The sequence below is a fragment of the Lutzomyia longipalpis genome, chromosome 4 (assembly GCF_024334085.1).
Source record: "Lutzomyia longipalpis isolate SR_M1_2022 chromosome 4, ASM2433408v1".
Lineage (NCBI taxonomy): Eukaryota > Metazoa > Arthropoda > Insecta > Diptera > Psychodidae > Lutzomyia > Lutzomyia longipalpis.
In genome coordinates, this window is record NC_074710.1 from 7,497,774 (window position 1) to 7,519,013 (window position 21,240).

Below are 21,240 nucleotides of genomic sequence, written 5' to 3' on the forward strand. Positions count from 1 at the left end.
GGAGGAGCTCCCCGAAGCTCCCGAAGCACCCGTAAGCGCCCCATGAGCCCAAAAAATGCGTTTTATGCCCACAAATTTGGGAAAAAATACGGAAATCATGAATTTTGTCGAAGTGCAAAAAAAAGTTCGTTTAGTTCAAATTTTACTATTTCATGCCATCAATGATGAATTCAATGATTCAATGTTTCATGTGCGGCACGAAGGGTTAAATCAGAGTGTCCCATATTGAGATCATTCGATTCGCGATTTTTTTATCTTCTTTTATTTTATTGTTTTGCGATACATATCTCAATGAATTCTTTTTTTTTTAATTAATTTTGTAAGAGAATAAATTTAAAACATTTAAAATCTTCTAAAATAATCTGCCATAAAAAGAAAACGGAAGTATCATAAAGACAGTCTAATGAGAAAGTTAATGATTGACAGAATAATCCGTCGAATTTCCTTGGAAAATTCATAAAATTCCATTTTGTTCGGATGGAATTCTGCTCAAAGAACTCTGTTTATGCTCCATTGCTCCATCACGATGTTTTATGAGGCAGAAAGGGCGCCAAAAATTCAAACTATGAAAAAGATGTGTTTGAGGTAGCTTCGGATCGCAGTGAAAAAGATGAAAATTCCTATGATTTCCTTTCACATTTCCCATCATTTTTCCACGTGAAGGTGATTTTTTGAGGACCAGAAAGTTATGCTTAATTGTAACGAATTTAATGGCATTTTGGGAATGAAAGAAAATTCAAAAAAATCCATTTTATGAATAAACATAATTTTCCCATCAATCTGCCGCGTAGAAAAGCGCATTTTCTTTTAGAAAATACAGAAAGAAAAGTCTAAAACCAAAAAACAATAAAAAGAAAGAAATTCCTCACAGCCGCCAAAAATTCTCCGGCTCAGAAATGCATTTTCCCACTGAAATCATCCCGACGTGTCGTAAGAAACTCCATGGCGCATGTCAAACACAACAAGAGGGAGCTTTAGTGGGTTTTGTGTGTCTGCCGCAGAGTGCGAGGAAGAATGAAAAATTAGTTTTGTGCCGAATTTTCCATTGATAAATGCATAAAAAGCATAGTGCTCGGTCCCCCATTGATAATTAATGTGATTTTATTTAGTTTTAAGTTGTACATTGTGATTTCTTACCACGATATCTGCCACTTTTTCCGCCTCCTGCGCTCTCCGAAGTATTTCCACACGAATTTTACTTTTTTTTGTTGCTATTTTGCTGAGGAAGGAGGAGAAAAGTTGAAAATTCAGTGAGAAAAGTAAAAGGAAAAAAAAACATTGTGGGCAGTGCCTGGAAAAGTGCTTGTGCACCTGTGTGTGAAAGGAGTTTTTCACTGCATTTCCCGGATATTTGCAGTATTTTCTGGGTGGATTTTTTTTGGCAAACAAGGAGCTCAAACAATGTGGTGAGTTTGAGGAGAGGCGACCAAAGACGATAAAAAAAAGTTTCCTCCCATTGTTTAGTCGTTTTTTCATGAATTTCCTTCAATTTTCCGCCCTCCCATGAATGCTATTTTGTTAAAATTTTCTTTTCTACCCCCTTTCCATCCCTCTAGTGCGGCAATTTGGTTGAAAAATTGCGAGAAAATGCGAATGAAAGACTTGTTTTTGAGTGAGAATTTCTTGGGATTCCCTTTGTTTTCTGCAAACACACACACACCTCACGGTGGGCCCCACCAAAGTTTCGAGAGAAATCTGTCGCTTCTGAATGCAAAATGGAATAAAATTTGCACGAAATGCATTTGAGAAAAAAAAACTGCAAAAAGCTTTTCCAAACCAGAAAATTCCGGCAAAATGGTGGAATTTCCCAAACGCAATTGGCCCCCGAAACATCCCCCTTTTTGCCTCTTGGTGCGCCGCTCCCTCAAAATGAAGCGCACACACACACATCCCCTTCAATATTTAATCTACAATGCGATTCCCTATTCCATCCACACAAATCCCATCCTTTCTCCAACTTCCTGAAATTCTCAACAATTTTCTCATTTCCCCCCCAAAAAATGGGGAAAGGGAAATGGTGTGCCCTAAAAAAAAAAAGTTTCACTCAAAAATTCCCATTGGGGCGCCTCCTTTGATTGATTTGCAAAAAGTTGTGTGTTTGTGGAGTTGGTTGAGTGCAGAAAAAAATGGGGGCAACACACTCAAAGATGAGGAGACTGGCGAGGAAAAGCATACTCTGCTGGAAGGGTGTGTTCGCTCTCATTTTCGCCACCATTCAGGGAAGCTGCTGCGCTTTCGCACAGTCGCTTTTCTTTTTATTCTATTCTCTCTACTAAATTATATGTTTGAATGAAGTATTTTCCAAGTTGACTGTTTATATATTTTCAAATTGTGACACTCTTATGACATTGACAGATAATTCTTGTCAAATGTCAAATTTTTAATGTCAAAACTAGAAGGGGTAAACTATTTTTTAAATTTTTTTTCTAAAAATAAAAGAAATTGACATAAATGTGGTAAATTCTGTTACAGCAAATATCAAAGTTTTACATAATGTCAAGTCATAGAAATGTATAAGGTCCCAAAAGGTGATATCGTGATCCTTCAAGGTGACTTCAATGCGAAGTTGAGCTCTGACAACACTGACTATGAACGCATCATGGGGCGTCATTGTGCCGGCGAGATGAGTGAAAATGGTGAACTGCTCGCAGAAGCTTGCGTCAACAATGACCTTGCTATTGGGGGCTCGCTGTTCCCTCATAAACTCTCTCACAAGGTTACATGGGTTTCCAGGGATGGCCACACGGAAAACCAGATAGACCATATCTGCATTAGTCGAAAGTGGAGAAGGAGCCTACTTGATGTCCGTAACAAACGCAGCGCTGACATTGCGTCTGACCATCATCTTCTCATTGCTGAGGTGAGACTGCGTGTAGCACGTGTTAACCGGAAGCAGGAGAAAGTTGGGAAGCGCTTCAACACACGCCGTCTGGAGAGTTCCGAGGTGAGGGAGGCTTTTAGCCAGAACCTCCGCTCTCGGGTATCGACTCTCCCAGCGATGGATTCTGTGGAACAGCAATGGAACGGAATCAAGACCGCATTCATCGAGACTGGTGAGTCTGTGCTTGGTGTGCTGCGCACTAAGCGAAAGTGTTGGATATCCGATGAAACTTGGGAGAAAGTCGTTGAGCGAAAGGAGGCAAAAGCGCGTGTCAACAATGCCAGGACCAGGTCAGCAAAGGCTGTGGCGCAGCAGCGATATGATGAACTGCAAAAGGACGTCAAGAAGTCGTGTAGACGAGACAGACGTGCCTGGACAAATAACTTGGCAAAGGAAGGAGAGAAAGCTGCTGCAAATGGCGACATGCGCCTGCTCTACGATATCTCAAGACGCTTAAGTGGTGCCCCGGTTAACTGTAAGAGACCTCTAAAGGACAAAACTGGCAACCTCCTAACAAACCCGGAGGACCAGCTGAAGAGATGGTTTGAGCACTTTGAGCAGCTGCTACAAGCGCCTCAGATCATAAACAATCAAACTCCTCAGGGGAGTGGCTCGGGGGTGAGGCGGATCAACCGTGTGAACACCCGTCCACCGTCTTTGGATGAAGTCAGGTTGAGTATCTTGAGCATGAAATCGGGGAAGGCGCCTGGCATCGATAGGATCTCATCTGAAATGCTTAAAACAGACATCGATACCTCAGCGCAGCTGCTGCATCGTTTGTTTGCGACAATTTGGGAGACGGCTACGTTTCCTTCCGATTGGTTGCAAGGCATTCTAGTGAAAGTCCCCAAGAAGGGTGATCCAACGGTGTGTGATAATTGGCGCGGTATTATGCTCCTCTGTACAGCCCTTAAAGTCCTCTGCAAGGTCATCTTGGGGAGGATTCAGGAGAAGATCGATAATACGCTCCGGAGGCAACAGGCCGGGTTCCGTGCTGGAAGATCCTGTGTGGACCACATTGCCACACTGCGGGTGATTTTGGAACAGGTCTCTGAATTCCATGAATCCCTCCATATGGTTTTCGTTGACTACGAGAAGGCTTTCGACAGGATCGATCATGGCAACCTCTGGGATGCTCTTAGACGTAAGGGAGTTCCGGAGAACCTCGTTGGTCTCATAAAGGCCCAGTACGATTCGTTTGTTTGCAGAGTTCTGCACGACGGCGTGCTATCTGATCCAATCAGGGTCGTTGCTGGGGTGAGGCAGGGGTGCATCTTGTCTCCGCTGCTCTTTCTCATCGTCATAGATGAGATTCTGCTTGGATCGCTGGATGACACACCAAATCGGGGGCTGCTATGGCATCCCATTCGCATGGAGCACTTAAACGATCTTGACTTCGCTGATGACATTGTTCTTCTGTCGCAAAGGCAGAGTGATATGCAGGCAAAGCTTGACGACCTCAGTTCTCGCTCTGGAGCTGCAGGTCTCAAAATCAATGTCGGAAAGACGAAGTCCTTGTCTGTAAATGCGCCAGCATCCAGCTTTACGGTGGCGGGGCAAGTGGTCGAGAATGTGGAAGCCTTTCAGTACTTGGGCAGTCAGATTACGTCTGATGGCGGTGCCAAAACTGATGTCCAGACCAGGATAAGGAAGGCTAGAGGTGCCTTTGCATGTCTTCGTGGTGTCTGGCGATCGCCCCATCTCAGCTTGAGGACGAAGCTCCGGATCTTCAATTCAAACGTCAAGTCAGTTCTTCTCTACGCGTGCGAGACGTGGTGCCCTTCGTCGGACACTATAAGGAGACTGCAGACGTTTGTAAACAGATGTCTCCGCAACATCATTAGAGCCTGGTGGCCGCACAATTGGATCTCAAATCGAGACCTCCATGTCAAGTGCGATCAACGGCCCATTGAGTTGGAGATTCGTGAGCGCAAGTGGAGATGGATTGGGCATACTCTCCGGAAACCGGCGGACGAAATATGCAGAGAGGCCCTCGATTGGAACCCGCAAGGAGCCCGTAGAAGAGGGAGGCCTAGAGGAACCTGGAGACGCAGCCTGTTTGAGGAGGTTGGCACCGTTGACAGTTCATTGTCTTGGCCACAAGTCAGGGCAATGGCTGGGAATCGTCAGCGGTGGAAGTCTTTCGTGTCGGCCCTATCCTCCTCCATGGAGGGTTAGGACACGTAAGTAAGTAAGTAAGTTATGACATTGACAGATAATTCTTGTCAAATGTCAAATTTTTAATGTCAAAACTAGAAGGGGTAAACTATTTTTTAAATTTTTTTTCTAAAAATAAAAGAAATTGACATAAATGTGGTAAATTCTGTTACAGCAAATATCAAAGTTTTACATAATGTCAAGTCATAGAAATGTATAAAATTTTTAAAATAAATTTTCAATTATTTTATTTAATTATTTTTGAATTTTAAAATAAACTGCAAACCCAACCCATTGTCAGATTGATAAATAAATTCTATCACAAAATATGCCAAATTTTAAATGTCAAATCTAAGAATTATAAAAATTGAATAAATGTTCGGCTTTGTGGATGTCGAAATGACGTCCAGTCTGAAAAAATTAGAAGAAGAGTAAATCTTCAATTGTGATTTCATTTATTTTTATCATCATCACTATGGGCACTTTTCACAGCGCGCAACATCAAGGGCTATATGCGCATTTATTTTTAATTCCAAATAAACTACCTATTGTCAGATTGACAGAAAACATTGACAGATAAATTCCATAACAGAAAATAACGTATTTTTATTGTCAAGTCTAAGAATTGTGTGAAAATGATGAAAAAATCATAGGTATTTTATTTTTAAATCACTTTGTTTGATTTTTAAGTTGAATATCCAATGACATTGACAGTCAACTACTGTCATCAAATGTCAAATATTTTAAATGTGAATTAAAAAAAATGTGTAAAAGTAAATTGATTTGTGATTTTTTTTCTTTATTTTAATTATAAATAAAAAGCTTTGTGTTCCGTTTTGTTTTATTTAAATCTTACTTTAAAATGTCAACTAATATGAAGAAAAATTACAAATTCTCTTAGAATTAGTTGATAAACCCAAGCATTTTGTTTATTGCTTACTTCTCTGGTTGAGCTACGATGCAAAGTTAATTTGAACAAACTATAATAAAAAAATTATTATCTATTGAAAAAAAATCTTTGTGTTTTATTTGTCATTAATGGACCGAAAAAAAAAATATTTTACCCATGTACTCGAACCTGAGATGTTTTGAATAAGTGGTATGTCTGGCGTAGTATGATAATTTATATTGGGAGAAAACGATCTCCTTCCGGTGGCGCTCACCGGAAGGAGATCGTTTTCTCCCAATATAAATTAGTTTTGAATAAGAGCCAAATCTCCTACCTAATGTGCTACTGACTGTCATTTTAAATCTTGTGACTCATAATAAAATTAAAATGATTTCTACAAATATTTTTAAAATAATTTTCACTTTTTTTTTTTAACTTCTTGGTCGTTGACCTATTTAACTTTACATCAAAAAAGGTAAAAGGTTAGAAAATCTCTTTGGAGTTTCTTGACGTTGTGCTTTCAGCGTGGTATTTAGGTGATTAATTTCCTCGGCATTGATTTTCTGCGAAATTCCATTGCTGTTAGTATATTCTCTTATATATTTTCCTCTGACTCACTGAATATTTTGTTTGCGTGAAAGACACATTTTGCTTATTGCATTCCGTCTCTCTCCTCCTCGCTTCGACTTTCTGTCTCTGTTTGGAAAATTGCAGTGTTAAATGAATTATTAAATGATTTACTTCCGTCTCTATGCGAGCTATAATCTTCATTTCCACACCATCAGCATGAAAGAAAAGTAAAGGAGGTCTCCGCAAAATTGAATTTTTACTGAAATTTCATTGGTTTTTATCAACATTTCGATGACGAAGACTTTTTATTGCTCATTGAGATAAGATAGTTTTGCTGTGTGTGACTCTGACCACGGCAGCTGATGATTTTTATTTGACTTTCTAACCATTCTTTGGGAATTTTCTTTCAAATTGCGAAAAACATAACGCAGAAAACTCTCGAAAAAAAATGCCGTGTTGTTGGTGGAATAAATAATGAAAAAAATTGCATTTGTGGTGCAATGAAGTAAAATTTGCATCACACTGTAATTAATTAATCAATCTAAAATTTTAAAAAAAATGTACAATACACAGAGAAATTATCTTACTTATGCAAAATGCAAGAAGACGAAAAAGAAACATCTTTATTAATATAGGTTTGGTGAAGAAAGTTTCTCATACAGCAACAAAAAAAATGTTACGTAAAAGAATTTTCTCCATCGTCTTCTTTTCAATATAAATGCGAGAATTCCTCCACGGGTGAAGACGAAGAAGAAATAAAACTCATAATTCGCAATACCCGATGGAGCAGAAAGAAGGAGTGCATGTGTGCAAATTTTCTCTATTTTGCAATGAACGAAAAAAAATCTCACATAGTGGATTTTACTTGGTGATAAGAGATGTATTATATATTTATTAAAAGTAGCGCGGGTGTGATGGAATGGTGGCATCGTTCGCTACAACTATCTTCCACTTTTATCTATTCTTTTAAAAATAACGTCTCATTCTTTGTTATTAAGTTACATTATATTTTTCTCGTGAAAATTCATAAGAACAATAGACAATTTTGACGTTCTCCACTTATTCTTAAACTTTGTCAAAGAACTTGTAATGCAAATCTCGTAGATTGAGTTATGTATTTTTGCAGGTATATGCATTTTACGTATACACAGAGAAAAATCTTTCCTTTGTTTAGACTCTCAAAAAGTTTTGAAGACGTTATAAAATCTCAAGTAGAGCTATTTGTAGATAGAGGTGCTGTAATCGGTGAAAAGAGACTATTCAGCCGTATATGGGGATTGCCTTGGGTCAAGAAAACAATTTTGATCCAGATGATCTTTAAAAGAATCAAAGAAAAAAAAGAAAGGAAAAGGCAAAAGGAACTTCCAAAAAAAGCAAAAAATGAGCAGTTGTTGCCGATTATTTCCGTTTAAATATTTCAAAACATTCGCGTTAATGTTTCTTTGATGAATCTGACGCTACGAAACATTAAAACGAATGTTTTGAAACATAAACAGAAATAATTGGCAATGGCCGGTACTTTTGGCATTTTTTTTTCGAAAATGAAAAGATCATGCGAGTGAAAATTGTTTCTCGACCCAGGCAGCTCCCAAATATGGCTGAATATAGTTTTCTTTTCTTATTAAAAAAAAACTTCATTAAAACGATGATAAATAGATAAATGAAGTTAATTTTTCAAAGATAATAAGAGCTAAGTTTTTCTTAGAGTGAAGTTGAATTAAGTTTTCTAGAAATAAAGTAAATCAGGGGTATATTATTGTAAAATAATTTCAATTTGGCGCTGTTATTTAGCGAGAAATATATAATGGTGAAAATAAGTGGTGAATTTCAATGCGTGGAGAAAATAAAGCATTTCAGTGGTATAAATCAGGTCTATCAAATACTTAGATACTAGGGAACCTATGTGACTGTTTAAAAGAAATTTGCACTGTAGAAAATTTTAATAATTCTACAATTTAGACATATTCGGCAATGGTTCCAAAGAAAGTGCCAAAAATAAGTTCTTGGAAGATACAAGGTTGAAAAATAAAAAAATAAATAAATGCAGAATTAAAAAAAATCTATTTAGTCACATTAAATTGATTAAAAAATTCAGAAGTTTTTAATTTTTATTTTTTTTACCTTTTTTCCAAACTTTTTTTTAAATTTTCCTAAGATAATTTTTCTTCACATTTCGCAAAAGTCTGAATAAAGTTTCTTTGTGAAAATCACATTTATTTTTCTCTGTGTAAAACTATGTGAAAAAGAAGCTCTCAGATTGCAAAGTCTTCAAAGAGACACCAAAATTGAGTTTCAATGAAAAAAGCTGAGAGGGGACATTTTATTTATTTTTAAAAAGTGAAAATTAATCTGAATTTCTAAACAGAGATTAAACTTTAAATGTAAATGGAAATAGATAACTAATAAACGAAGGAAAGAGTGTCGTCTTTAGAAGGAAATTCCGTTCCAATTAAAATTATGCAGCACGTGGTATTCAATGGAGCGTCATCGAAGGTACATTCATGTAATTTTCAAAATTTTCATAAACCGTCAATTTTCAGCAATAAATTTGTATGTTACCTCTGGTAACCTTGTTCACGGTTAATTGAGTTCTTGAGTAATAATAATTTCACGTTGACAATGGGGGGTGTTTGTATTTATTTTCATGCATTGTTGCTTTAGGAAAATTTTATTTTGGGATAATTAATACATCATACAATGGTGACAAGCTATCATATTTTAATATTATGTTGTCTTCCAAAGGAATGCGTGTCAATCATTTGTGTTTAATTTCAACAATTTATGAGCTTCTGTTTGGCAATAAATTCAACAAGATTGTCTTTATGTTTGAATAGAAATTTACGGATTTTATTACCTTTGCGAAAAACTTCCATTGAAGCACTGAAGCATATGCTCTAGACATTTTAAGGATAACTAAGTACATTTGGGGCGTGGTTTATGTGGTTTTTTTTAATTTCTGTGAAACAATAATAATGTTTTATACAGTTTTTCATTCATTTTTAAAAATCTTTTTAAAGATTTCCATTTCTAATGAGGTCGTGACGCAAATAAAAGTAAATGGACTCCTTTTAAATTGTCTCTTTTCGCAGATTAGATGATTTAGAAGGTAAAACGTCATTTTTATTCATGTTAAAAGATAAGAACAAATTGGCGGAGATCACTTTTGAAGATTTAATTAAATATTTGAAGAAAAATGGTTTAGTTGGTGAAAACAACAAAAGATTAGAGATCTGACAGTCTTCAATTCTTTGTCACTTTTTTACGATAAAGTAAAAACCTTGCCGATTGTGAAATGAATAGACTAAAAAAACCCGGGGCAGGTAAAGGAATATGTAAACAAAACGGAAATATAATGAATTTTTATTTCAATCCGTTTTGTGATACTCGAAAGGAATATTAAAAACTTTATGGCATGGATAGTTTTGAGAAAGCATTGCAGGAGGGTTGAAGTTTGTCTTCATTAATGGGCAAATCGATCAAATGCATAAGAATACGATGAATATTGTTGTTGGAAGAACTTCTCATAAAATATATTGAGGATAAATTCAATTTTATTCCCCAAAAAATATTTATTTATTTTATGATCTCAAGAAGGAAAAATAGCAAAAAGGGATTGTTTCTGTGAGGGAGGAATTTGTATTAGTTGGTGGAAACAGTTAGGAAAGATCCCTTTTTAATTTCCATTGGCCTTTGGATATTCGTCTCCCTGTGTATTTGGTGTTCACGAGAATTGGTGAATGGCGCACATGAGGGTGCTCTTGCCGACGACAAGGGTGGTTTTTGGCAGGAGTATGTTGCTAGGAAAAATCAATATCAAGTGAAACATATATCCACAGAAAAAAAGAGAGCGAAAGGTCTCGTCTACCAACCAATTAAATTATTACCTGGATAAATGAATAAATATTTAATATGTGATGGCTCTCTTGGACATTTTTTCGTTCACCTCTTGTGACTTTTTTTTCTATATTTGTCATATTTTATTAATGCTTAATGAATATTTGCAAATGGATGGCAAACTTTTATTACAAACCCACCCACAATTGTACATCACCTGAAGATGGTATGAAAAAAAGTGTGTCTAACTGATGGAAATGATCGATTTTTTGTCAGTCTGACAAATGATGATTAATTGAGGGAGGTGTGATAAAATATTTCCCTACAAACTTACTATATAAAAGCTAATTTCCCTTTTTTGCGTTTTTTTTTCTCTCTCTGGTGTGTCATTTATTGCAAACTTTAATTATAATCAATCTATAGAGAAAAAAATTGATAAAGGAAGCAATTTATTAGCAATCTTCTCTTATAAAGTTTATAATTAAGTAACTTTTTATGACTAAAATGAGATTGAAATTAGTATGAGAATAAGTTGCCTTAAGATATTCTAAATGAGAATTTCTGAGATTATTCTCTCAAGTATTTTCCCCTTGAATGCAATTTTCACTTTAGGGTTCCTCAAGTTCAGTTTATTTACTTATATACAGTGTGAGTCATTTTTATCTTTTCTGCCTTGTACATGCATTTTTGTATGACATTGAATTGTGTGGTTGTATGTGTTGGGTGCAAATTGGAAGGAAAATGGGGGAGAATAAAAGAAAAAAAAATAGGGGAAATTTACAAAATATAAAGATTATGTATAACAAATGAATGAAAATTGATTTTTTCCTCAATTTTAATGAAGATCATTTAAAAATTTTAAGATTTTATCCTATTTCTTTTGGCTTTGAATTAGCCAAGCGGTTCTAGGTGCATATTATATGTTTTCTCAATATTGGTTTCCGGCGAGAGTTCAAATCCCGCGTTGATATTTTTTTTCCAACACTTTCCTCAAGTGTTTCACTGAAAAATGATAAAATTGCCGATAAGAGTTTATTTAAGAAGCTGTACATTCTTTAATTCATCACATTTTATTTTATTGTTTAGAACATATAAAAAGTATGTATTAGCAAAATCCCCCTAAGAACAATTCTAAATAAATTCTGTTTAAACATTCTCCCCTAAATTCTATATAGTTTTAAAGTAATGCAAAAAAAATCAGAGAAGGGAAGAAAAAAGTGAATACGGGTGCATGTGTTGTGTATGTTTTCAAAACACCTGGCAAAATGACTAAATTGGAATGGTCTGATTTTTTTTGTGTTATTTATTCATGAGGAACTAAAGGTAAGAAGAAGTAGAAAAAAAAAACATTGAAGGCAGGCAGATGCTTAAATTCCGGTCTTGTGTGACTTTTATTCTTTCCTTCATATTTTCTCAAGTGGTTTGTTAAAATGCATCGAAATACACACACAGCAAAAGAGAAGGAGAAGCTTTTCTTCTTCTCTTTTGCTTATTGCGTTGATTCGTTGCATTTTAATACGATATATGCACTTCTTTTACTTGAGCTGTATGGAGTCTCCTTCATCAATGCAAATCGATGGTAAATGCAGCGCGAGCCGTAAAAAAAAGAGAAAACCTTTACTTCCCTCCCTCGTTTTTTTTTGAACTTTTTTTTCCTTTCAACCTTCAGTCGCGTGGTTTATGTCGCAGGGTGGGTGAGAAAAAGAATGAGATGAATGGACAAATGAAAGGCATATGGATGAAGAATGAAAAATCACTCTTACAATGAAAATTCTACATGTAACTGTTTTATTACTATTTTTTTCTTTAATTCTTTGGTATTGATTACAGAATGTAATTAAGTAGAAGAAAATGATGCGGAAAAATGTTTGTGATTATGGTAAGAGGAGAAGGTGATAAATTGTAGTAATATTTACAAAATATTTTATGAGTGTTAACGAGGAATATTTATTTTATTAAAATTGGGGATTAAAACACAGAATCAAACTAAAAGAAATTTTTTATGTTTCATCCTTAATTTATTGAAATAGAAACACCCACAAAAATCCATCTAAGTTTTTTTCTGAGTGTATGATTTTCATAATTTCAAAAAATTCTTAAAGCTACACCTTTTCTCAGTCCAAGACTGCCGGGGTGATCAAAATCGGTTAGGAGGCTGATTTTTGACAGTTGCTCAGGTAGATCTCCATATCAAAAATGTTCTTTCGGTTCAATCCTTCGTTAAAATTTAAGGGATAAACCGATTTTCAAAAATCTACTCCGTTGGAAAGGAGATGAATGAATCTTTCAGAATCTTTACAATTTTTCAAAATCGGTCATCCCCAGTTTGAGATATTCAAGATTGAAGTTGATGGTGCCTTTAAAATAACATCAGTGGTCCTATTATTTTTTTTTCGTCAGTTAATGGCTTTTTCTCAGGTTTGCAATTTCCTTGTGGACAGTTTTGGAATTTATTTTAGTATTTTTTTTTAAATCTAGTTATTCCGATTGTCAACTCTTTCTTTCTCTGGTCTTTGTAGTAGAAAAAAAAATCTTTTTTAACTAGGAGTTGAAAATGAAAATTAATTTTTTTCCAGAACTTCCGGATCCTTTCGATCCTTCCTCAGTGGCTGTGAGGAGAGATTTTCTTTATTTGTAAATTCTGAGAAAATCTTTTCCTGATAAACTTTTAGCTGTGTTTCTTTCAGACACAGCTTTTTCTTCTCGAACACTTCCGGAAACGTTCAAGACTTTAGAGAAAGCAGCAAAATGAATAAACTCCTTTCAGTACAGCCTACCCACCTTCCCCTAATTGCAATTATTTCTCCGCCATGCCGGCAATATCAGCTTGATCTCAATGTCAGATTTTATTATCTATTGCACAAATATCTGTGATGCGAGAATTCTAATTAGTGTGGTGAAAATATTGTCACTTCTTCACCCCTCTTGTGTTTTTCTCGTAAAAACATCCCCCTTTTACCCAGTTTACTAATTAAAATGACATTGTAAGAGGATTTTCTGCGTGTTGGTTAAATATATCACGCATTTAGGGGAGGGCTTAAATCTTTAAATGGGATACGTACAAAGTTAAGTTGAAAATTGAATAAATTGCTGGGAAGAATTTAATGGTCAAGCAACATACTTTTGGGGTGTCTGCTGTTTGATATAAGAGAATATATGGCAAAAGATGTAGATGTGTGATTGTTTTTTTTTTCACAAAACCCTCCCTTAAATGCACTTTCACGGTCACAATAATAAATTATGCATGTGAATCATAATGTTCTTGTATTATTATTACTGTTTCAACTATGATCTTGGGTGCGTGTCCCTTTCTGGCTCATGTAATCCCCCATGAGAGCGTGACTTGGGCGACATGTGGCATTTAAAATGGTAACACATATAGTTCGTTGGAAGGTATATACAGTCGTGCTCTCGTGGTAGGACCGTCGTCAAAATGACTTCTACGCGGTAAAACGGCTTCAGAATGAGGAATTTTGCCTTCGCAGTGGGACAATTAGTACTATTGGAAAGGTAGGATACTAATTGTCCCACTGCGAAGGCAAAATTCCTCATTCTGAAGCCGTTTTACCGCGGAGAAGTCATTTTGACGACGGTCCTACCACGAGAGCACGACTGTAATGTAAAACAGAAAGAGCCAAGAATCAGGAAGGGCTCTAAGTCAGCAATAATGATGAAGTAATTTATTGTTTGTTTTATTTTTGGTATAAAATGTGAAACAAGAACAATTTGTGGAGACAATGGGCCTTATTCAGCGACCAAGAAACCCTTGAAATTCGCTTGAAATCTTGAAATTTCAGTACAAAATTTAAAGATTTCAAGGGTTTCTTGGTCGCTGAATTAGGCCCAATATTCTAGATTGGAAGATCTTTTCTTTTATTTTATTTATGTATCTTCTTCTCTACTAAATGGTGCTTTTCATGGCATGAGAGAAGATGAGAGAAGCATTTTCAATTGTGGAGAAAAGACAAAAGCATGCATTTGCTATCACGAAATTGGCAATACCTATTGGCAAAAATCTCCACCCATTTGTAAATATGCACATTTCATTAATAAATTGTTTATTTTTTTTTTCAAATTGCAATTGAGTTTTATATACATTGTACATAAATTGAAATATAATATAAAATTGTGGAATTGATGAAACTTCATTGTTGTTTATGAAATAGCACTTTGCGTGTCATTATCAGTGATTTTTTTGCACCAATTGCAAAAAATAAACAGCTACAATTTTCCCTTCTTTTTCCGATTTATTTCTTCTCATTTTATTTGCTTGCCAATATTTTATATACCTACAGTAACATGCTGTGAATATTAAAAAAAAATGCGAGAGAGAGAGAGAATGCGAGAATGAGTGAAAAAAATCTGAATTAATTTACAAAATTCTCCTTTAATTAATTACTTCTTTCACTTGAATGCTTTTACCCAAAGTCATTCAACATAAAATTCAATTAAAATGTTAAAATCGATAATAACAATTTGTGAGGTTGTAGAGACTTTTTTCTGTAGGACGTAATTTTTTTTCTCAGAAGGGGATTGAAATAATAAATTATAGGATTTATTGTTGATTTAATTTTTCAAAGGAGTTTATTTGTGTCTGTAAAAATCCTTATTTAAGGATATTCAATTGTTATCGGGATTAAGCGCAATATTGTTATGGAGTCAATTGGAAAAGTAATCGTTAAGGAAACTTCCGGTTTTTTTTGCACTGTGGATCAGTTAGAAAATGCTGGAAATTCTTCTTCTTTTTCTTCGTCTTCTATAGCATGATTAGTTTCCCAAAATGAATCCAAATTCGTCTTATTGAGGGACTTTGTCTCTCTGACTAAAGCTCGAGACTCAATGAGAGTTTTTTTTAAAACAATTTTACATTAAGGGAATTTTATTTCCTTAAAAAATTCCGAAAATTATTTTATTAAAAATGCAAATAATTACGTCACCATAGTATTTTTTGTCTCTTGTAATGCCTGGGGCATCAGATAACTTCGAAATTAACTTTTAAAATATTTTTAGACGAAGCATTTGCATGAAACACTTTATAATTTTTATGGAAAAAATAATGAAAAATATTCCCCTGAAAAATAAAATAAAATTAGAAAATATGAAAAGCTCCCAGAAAAGTCTCTCGAGTAAAGTAGCTTCTTATATAGGGAATATGCACAATAACATAGGAGCGTGATGACATGAAATCATTGAGAAAAAATATTTTAATATCTTTTGCAGAGAAATGAAAATAAATATTGCACAGAGAAGCGTTTGCTTGAGATACATTTTCATTTTCTTAAATGCCTTTTATTATCTTGAATCAATTACATTGCGAAATCTCCCTCTGTGTGCCACCAAAAGCATCATAAATTTCAATTAACATAGAAAATATGATGTGTTCAAAAAAAAAAAAACAACATTTTTTTAATTTGAAGATAAATTGTGGAGGCAAATACTACAATATAATGTTAAACATGTTGCTTCTTTTGAGTTCTCAAAATTGTTACATTTCACATAAATTCAAATCTCTTCCATTGCGAATTCATTTGTGTTTTTTCTCAAAAGGGCTCTCAATAGTTTTATTTACACAAAAATACTTTTTTTTAAAATTTTGTGATGCTTTAAGAGGGGTAATGGAGCGAATGAGGTGAAGAATATAGAAGGTTTATAATAATTTGAACAAAGTCTGGTTGTATACAGTAAGACCTTGCTAAAAGTATATTTTCTTTGTGAAATTTCTATGTATTTTCTTATGTTGAAAGTACAAATTATTATTGAATTTCTCTTGCATTTTCAACATAATTTGATAAATGTTATTTAAAAGGGAAGAAAAATCATGCAAAAATCGAGGATAAACTGTATCCTCATAATCGACCTAATTTAAAACACAAATGGGAAAAACTCACGGTGTGTATGACGTCAGAGAAACATTGTTTGTTATGTTTTTTTTTAATGTACAGCACACTGTGCATATAATGTAGTAGAAAAATACGAAGATAGAGAGCATCATGGTGATGTGAGAAGAGGCAAAAGAGAAGAAAGTCTTTAGCAATTTCCTTATAATTTCATTCTACTATTACATACATTCACAGACACATAGTGGGGGGATTACAAACATGTGGCATAATCAATCCAATCACTGTAATTTTCTTATTTAACCCCCAACGCCCACAAAATCTATTTCCGCGACAAATCCACATCGCAAAGAGGCCACTCATCATACAAATTTAATACATCCGACCACCACTGTAAGAGAAGCTCAAGCATAATCATTTGATTAAAGACAATAACCTACTATGTGGTCTACTTTTTCTTGCTCCTTCTACTTCCCATATAAAGCACCTTTTAAGCCTCAAACAACCTACGAGCCATCCACATTAAAACCTTTGCTGAAGCTCACATTTCTCCCGGCATGAAAAAGTGACAAGATGTGCATTTTGCGTGACAAAAAGGCACCACAACCAGTGGAAAAGACTCCACACAGTTAATTTTTCCCTTCACCAATTTTCCACTGCAACTTTCCACGTCATGTGCATTAAATCTTCCATGGATTCATGTCTTCTTCATCACTCCACCAAAAGTTATAAAAGAGAAAATTTCTTTTTATACCTCATACATTTACATGCGCTGAAAAAAAAAAAGGAAAAATGCTTTCATTCTCAATCATCCATTGAGTTCAAAAATGTTTATTTTATGAACTCCCACATACACTTTGTAAAAAAATTCCTGATGGTCTTTTTTTGCTCCTCCCTCAACACCCCATGAGGTGTGTGATGCAAGAAAAAAATTACCACATGAAAATTTGTTTAAACTAAAATGCTCACACGGAACATTTTCCAGATGCAAAAAAGGAATCATTTAAGCGCAAAAATACCTTCGTTTATTTTTCTAATTTTCCTCTTTTTTTCTATAAGGAAGTTGTCTTCAATATTAGCAAAAAAAAAACTCGCGGATCTAAAGAAGACAAAAAATTAAAAAGTATATATTGAGGAATTTTTCTTAGTTGATAATTAACATGTGATTTATTAAAGTAGCGATATAGAGTGAAAAAAAATAACGGCCAAGAAAAGCTTTAACAAAGGTCATTTAAACGATCTTACAAGTTTGAAATTTTTTTCATTAATTTTTTTCTAAACAATAGGTCAACAGATCATGATCACAAGTCTTGTAATCCATATTATTTGGAGAATCGGTAGAGATCAGAAGATTGCGAGATTTTTAGTTTAGGACCTCAAAATTGCAAGCTCTTATTTTACAACGTAAGATTAATAGATTCGTTTTTTTTTCACCCTTAATCCACGAGATTCGTTACTTAGAGACCCCAAGACCGTATGATTTCTTTGTGAGTTTAAAATTCATTGTCTAACACCTCAAGAGAGCATATTGAGCGATCTAAAATTAAAGAATCGAATGATTTATTAATTTAAGACACTAAAATTGCAAGGTGGGCCTGGGGTGCAGTGGATAGAGCGCTTGAGTGCGCATCCAAAGGTCGCCGGTTCGAATACAGAACCCGGCAACGCGCCCCATCCGCCAACGTGCAATTAGATCACGTTGACCGGTTGGATCAGGAGATTGATACACTCCTATCTGTAAAATGGCCCACACGTGGTAGTATCTAGCAAGGCCGCCCACTACTTCTCCGCAAGGAGAACAACAACATCATATAGGGCGGCCGGCCCTGTTCCTATATGGGACGTAGCGCCAAAATATTTATTAAAATTGCAAGATTTGTTCTTTAAAATAGCAAGATTCAAAATCTGAGACCTAGAGACAGAAAGATTTACTTGTCTGAGACTATAAGAGAACATTTATCTTTTAAGACTCTAAAACCAATAAGTTTTTCGTTTAAGATTGTAAAAATTCTTGAATTAGGCTTTGATTATTTGGTTAAAATCCCAAGATATCCAGATTCGTTTTTCGAAATCACGAAATTAATTTTCTAACAACGAAAAGTTGTTTGGAAAATTAATTTTCCCCCTGTCAGCGTCGGGAGTCAGATCACAGTCTAGAATTATGGTCAGAATTCTGCCTTTCGGGATTAAATTCGACTTCAGACTCTGACGGATATGGTAAAGCAATTTTCCAGACAATTTTTCGTTGAACATCGATATGTTGGCTTAATTAAAATTTATTTTCTGAGTTTTGAGGACTTCAACGTTTATTGTTTAAGACCCCAATATTGTAAGATTTTCTTTAACTTGATACCCTAAGTTTTAATACCTACTATTCAAGACTCTAAAACGGCTAGATTTGTATCTCTAGATCTTAACGCTACAAAGGTTTATCATTTAAGACCCCTAGATCGTTAGATCAAAAGGAAAACTCCACTATCACAGCATTAATTACTCGCCCTTTGATTTTACTGTGTACATTGACCGTTTGCTTTGTAAAAAAAATTACATTCAACCTCTTATTAAAATCACATGTTAACAAAAAAATATTGCTAACAAATTATATTAATTCAATAAATTATAGCCCAATGGTGCTTAATAGTTTCAAATGTGTTTGCAATTAAAAGCAATAGCATGTATTAGCCTAAAGTTGAACAAAAAAATTATTTAATTTACATTACTCTTGTGTAATATTGTGATACGTGCCTGGAAGTATTTTATCGCATTCATTGTCTACCCGCCTACACTATAAAAAAATTAGCTGAATTGTTTAGTAAATCTCGACGTGTCAATAAACTCTGTCGACCTTGAATTTGAAGAAAAGTGAATTCTTTTTTTATATAAGTTGACAAATAACTTTCTTTTTGGCAATACAGTGGGTGGTAAAATGTTAAAATAAATGCTTTCGTGACTAGATACATAAATCGATGTAATTTAAATTTCTTTCCCTTTATCTCTGTGTAACATGTCGTACAATACAATGGTCTTGAGATTGAAGATTTCATGATATACACAATTTTAATGCGGAGGCATCAATTAATTAATTTGTAGCTTCATTGTGGATGACCTCTCTTCTTTTAGTCAAAGTCTCGATGGAAAATGATTATATAGTGTTGTACTGAGAGTGATTGTGACACACCAATTACTGGCAATTACTTTGATTAATAGCGTGGATTTGTAAAGAAATCTTCATCAAATGTGGGAACAATTTTAAATAATCTTATGTACTTTATTTTCTATTAACATAGATTAGATTATTTTTGCTGAAAATATTGAATTATGTAATTTAAATAAGTTTTCAGAGAAATTTCTCCCGCCAGAGGGCCAAGGATCGACTAGAACGACATCTATCGGTCAAAATATTTCCATGAAATTGATTTGAATTTTTTTCAAAACTCAACTGTAGATTTTTCGTGTAAAATCTCTGCAAAATATTTTTTTTCCTGAGTGTTGTTATTGTCATTACGCGGCCATTGTCTTCTGGAGAAAACATAAAAAAATGTGCGCAATTTTATATTTCTATATCACGAAATAATGGGAAAATGTATTTCCATACCTCTTGCTACATTTTCCAAGTACTCTTTCCCATTCTTGTGCCATCTCTTCCACCCAGCCAAAACCACCCTCTCTGGTATACACCAGCAGACTATTTCCTGGTAGGTACTGTTTGAGGGAAGAATACAATGCAAACGGAGAAGTTGCATTGTTAGATGATTGTAGTGTTCTCTATGTAACTAACATACGAAGACTACGTACATTTTAGTGAGTCAGTGACCTAAATTTTTCAATAGAGACATAGATTCGTATAATTCCTTTCTTTTCCCGTATAGTACAATGGCTCCTCTATAGCACCAGAGAGTCATCATTGAATGTACATAGATACAACATAGAGTAGAACACATGTGTCCACATACTCTGCAGAGGATTGTAAATATTTTCCTCAAGTCCAACGAGGAAAGAATTGCAATTTATTTTCGTGAAAAGTTGTTTTGTTATAAATCAGAGAATGGTCAGTGGCAAATGAGAAATTTCTCTGTTGTAAAATCAATTTCAGAGAATTGTAGGACTTGTAGGATGGCAAAGGGTTTATCCTATAAAAAAGAAAACTCAGAAAATCTCTACGATTTTAAGAAGGAATAAATTCAAAGAGAAAACTCTCAAGAGTCTGTACTTAAAATAGAGAAGAAAAGTGCCCCGATAGTTAATTTCTTTGCTCCCGACATCAATTGAATGGCCTAGCTCTAGTGATCTTCAATTGATCTAGCTAGAGCAACAGCATCAAACACAAAAAAAACTCAATTGAAACGAACAAAAGAGAACAAAGTCTCGCAAGAGATACAAGTGAGACATTCTGTAATGCTTCCACTTACATCCGCTCTTACTGATTTAATAACATCTCATGTATATTTGAATGTTTCTAAATGCCTGAAGTGCATATAGAAACTCTTATAGTGAACTATATTCGATTTATCTCACATAGGGTTATTAAAAAAATATTTTTTAATACAAATTTTGTTCTAAAAAAGAATAATTTTCTGCAAAATTCTTTTTGAGAAGAATTTTTTGTTTAGTTTTGAGCAACTCTAAGAACATTTAATTTATTAATTTATAAATGAAGACTTTAAACAACAAAGAATTAATTATTTACATTAATTTTTTAATAAATTTTAAATATAATTTGATAATTTAAAATTTATGAAGAAGTCTCTTCAGCTTGGTTCAATTCGTAATATCATTCAAAACTATTTATTTGCCCCAGTTGAACAGTTGCTAGAAAACATCTTTCAGGCTTTTCTTAAATTACCTCTGAAAGATTTCTTTTATTTATTGTGTAATTTTAAATGGTAACAAGAATGCCTCTAGATGAATAACTTCCATTTCATCGAAAATTTTAAATAAAAAATGAAAAGGAAATTCAGGTTTTTTCCTAATCACCCTGTGTTGAACCATTGAATTAACTTCTTGTTCATCTTATGTGGCAACGAAAAAGACGGAAGAGTGTGTCCATAAGTATTTTTTTCATGATGGGATGT

At 34.3% G+C, this 21,240-nt stretch overlaps 1 protein-coding gene across 2 annotated transcripts in view; it reads left to right on the top strand.

Annotated features, from left to right (window-relative positions):
- The first annotated feature begins 944 nt into the window (after positions 1-944).
- Positions 945-21,240, top strand: part of LOC129796000 (protein enabled) — a 33,685-nt gene continuing 13,389 nt past the window's right edge. The window contains exon 1 of one of the 2 annotated variants that reach the window (XM_055837641.1): positions 945-1,406. In XM_055837641.1, coding sequence (XP_055693616.1) covers positions 1,402-1,406 — 5 coding nt within the window. In that variant the 5' untranslated portion in view covers positions 945-1,401. The remainder of the gene's footprint in view (positions 1,407-21,240) is intronic. The other variant, XM_055837642.1, reaches the window with a different exon arrangement.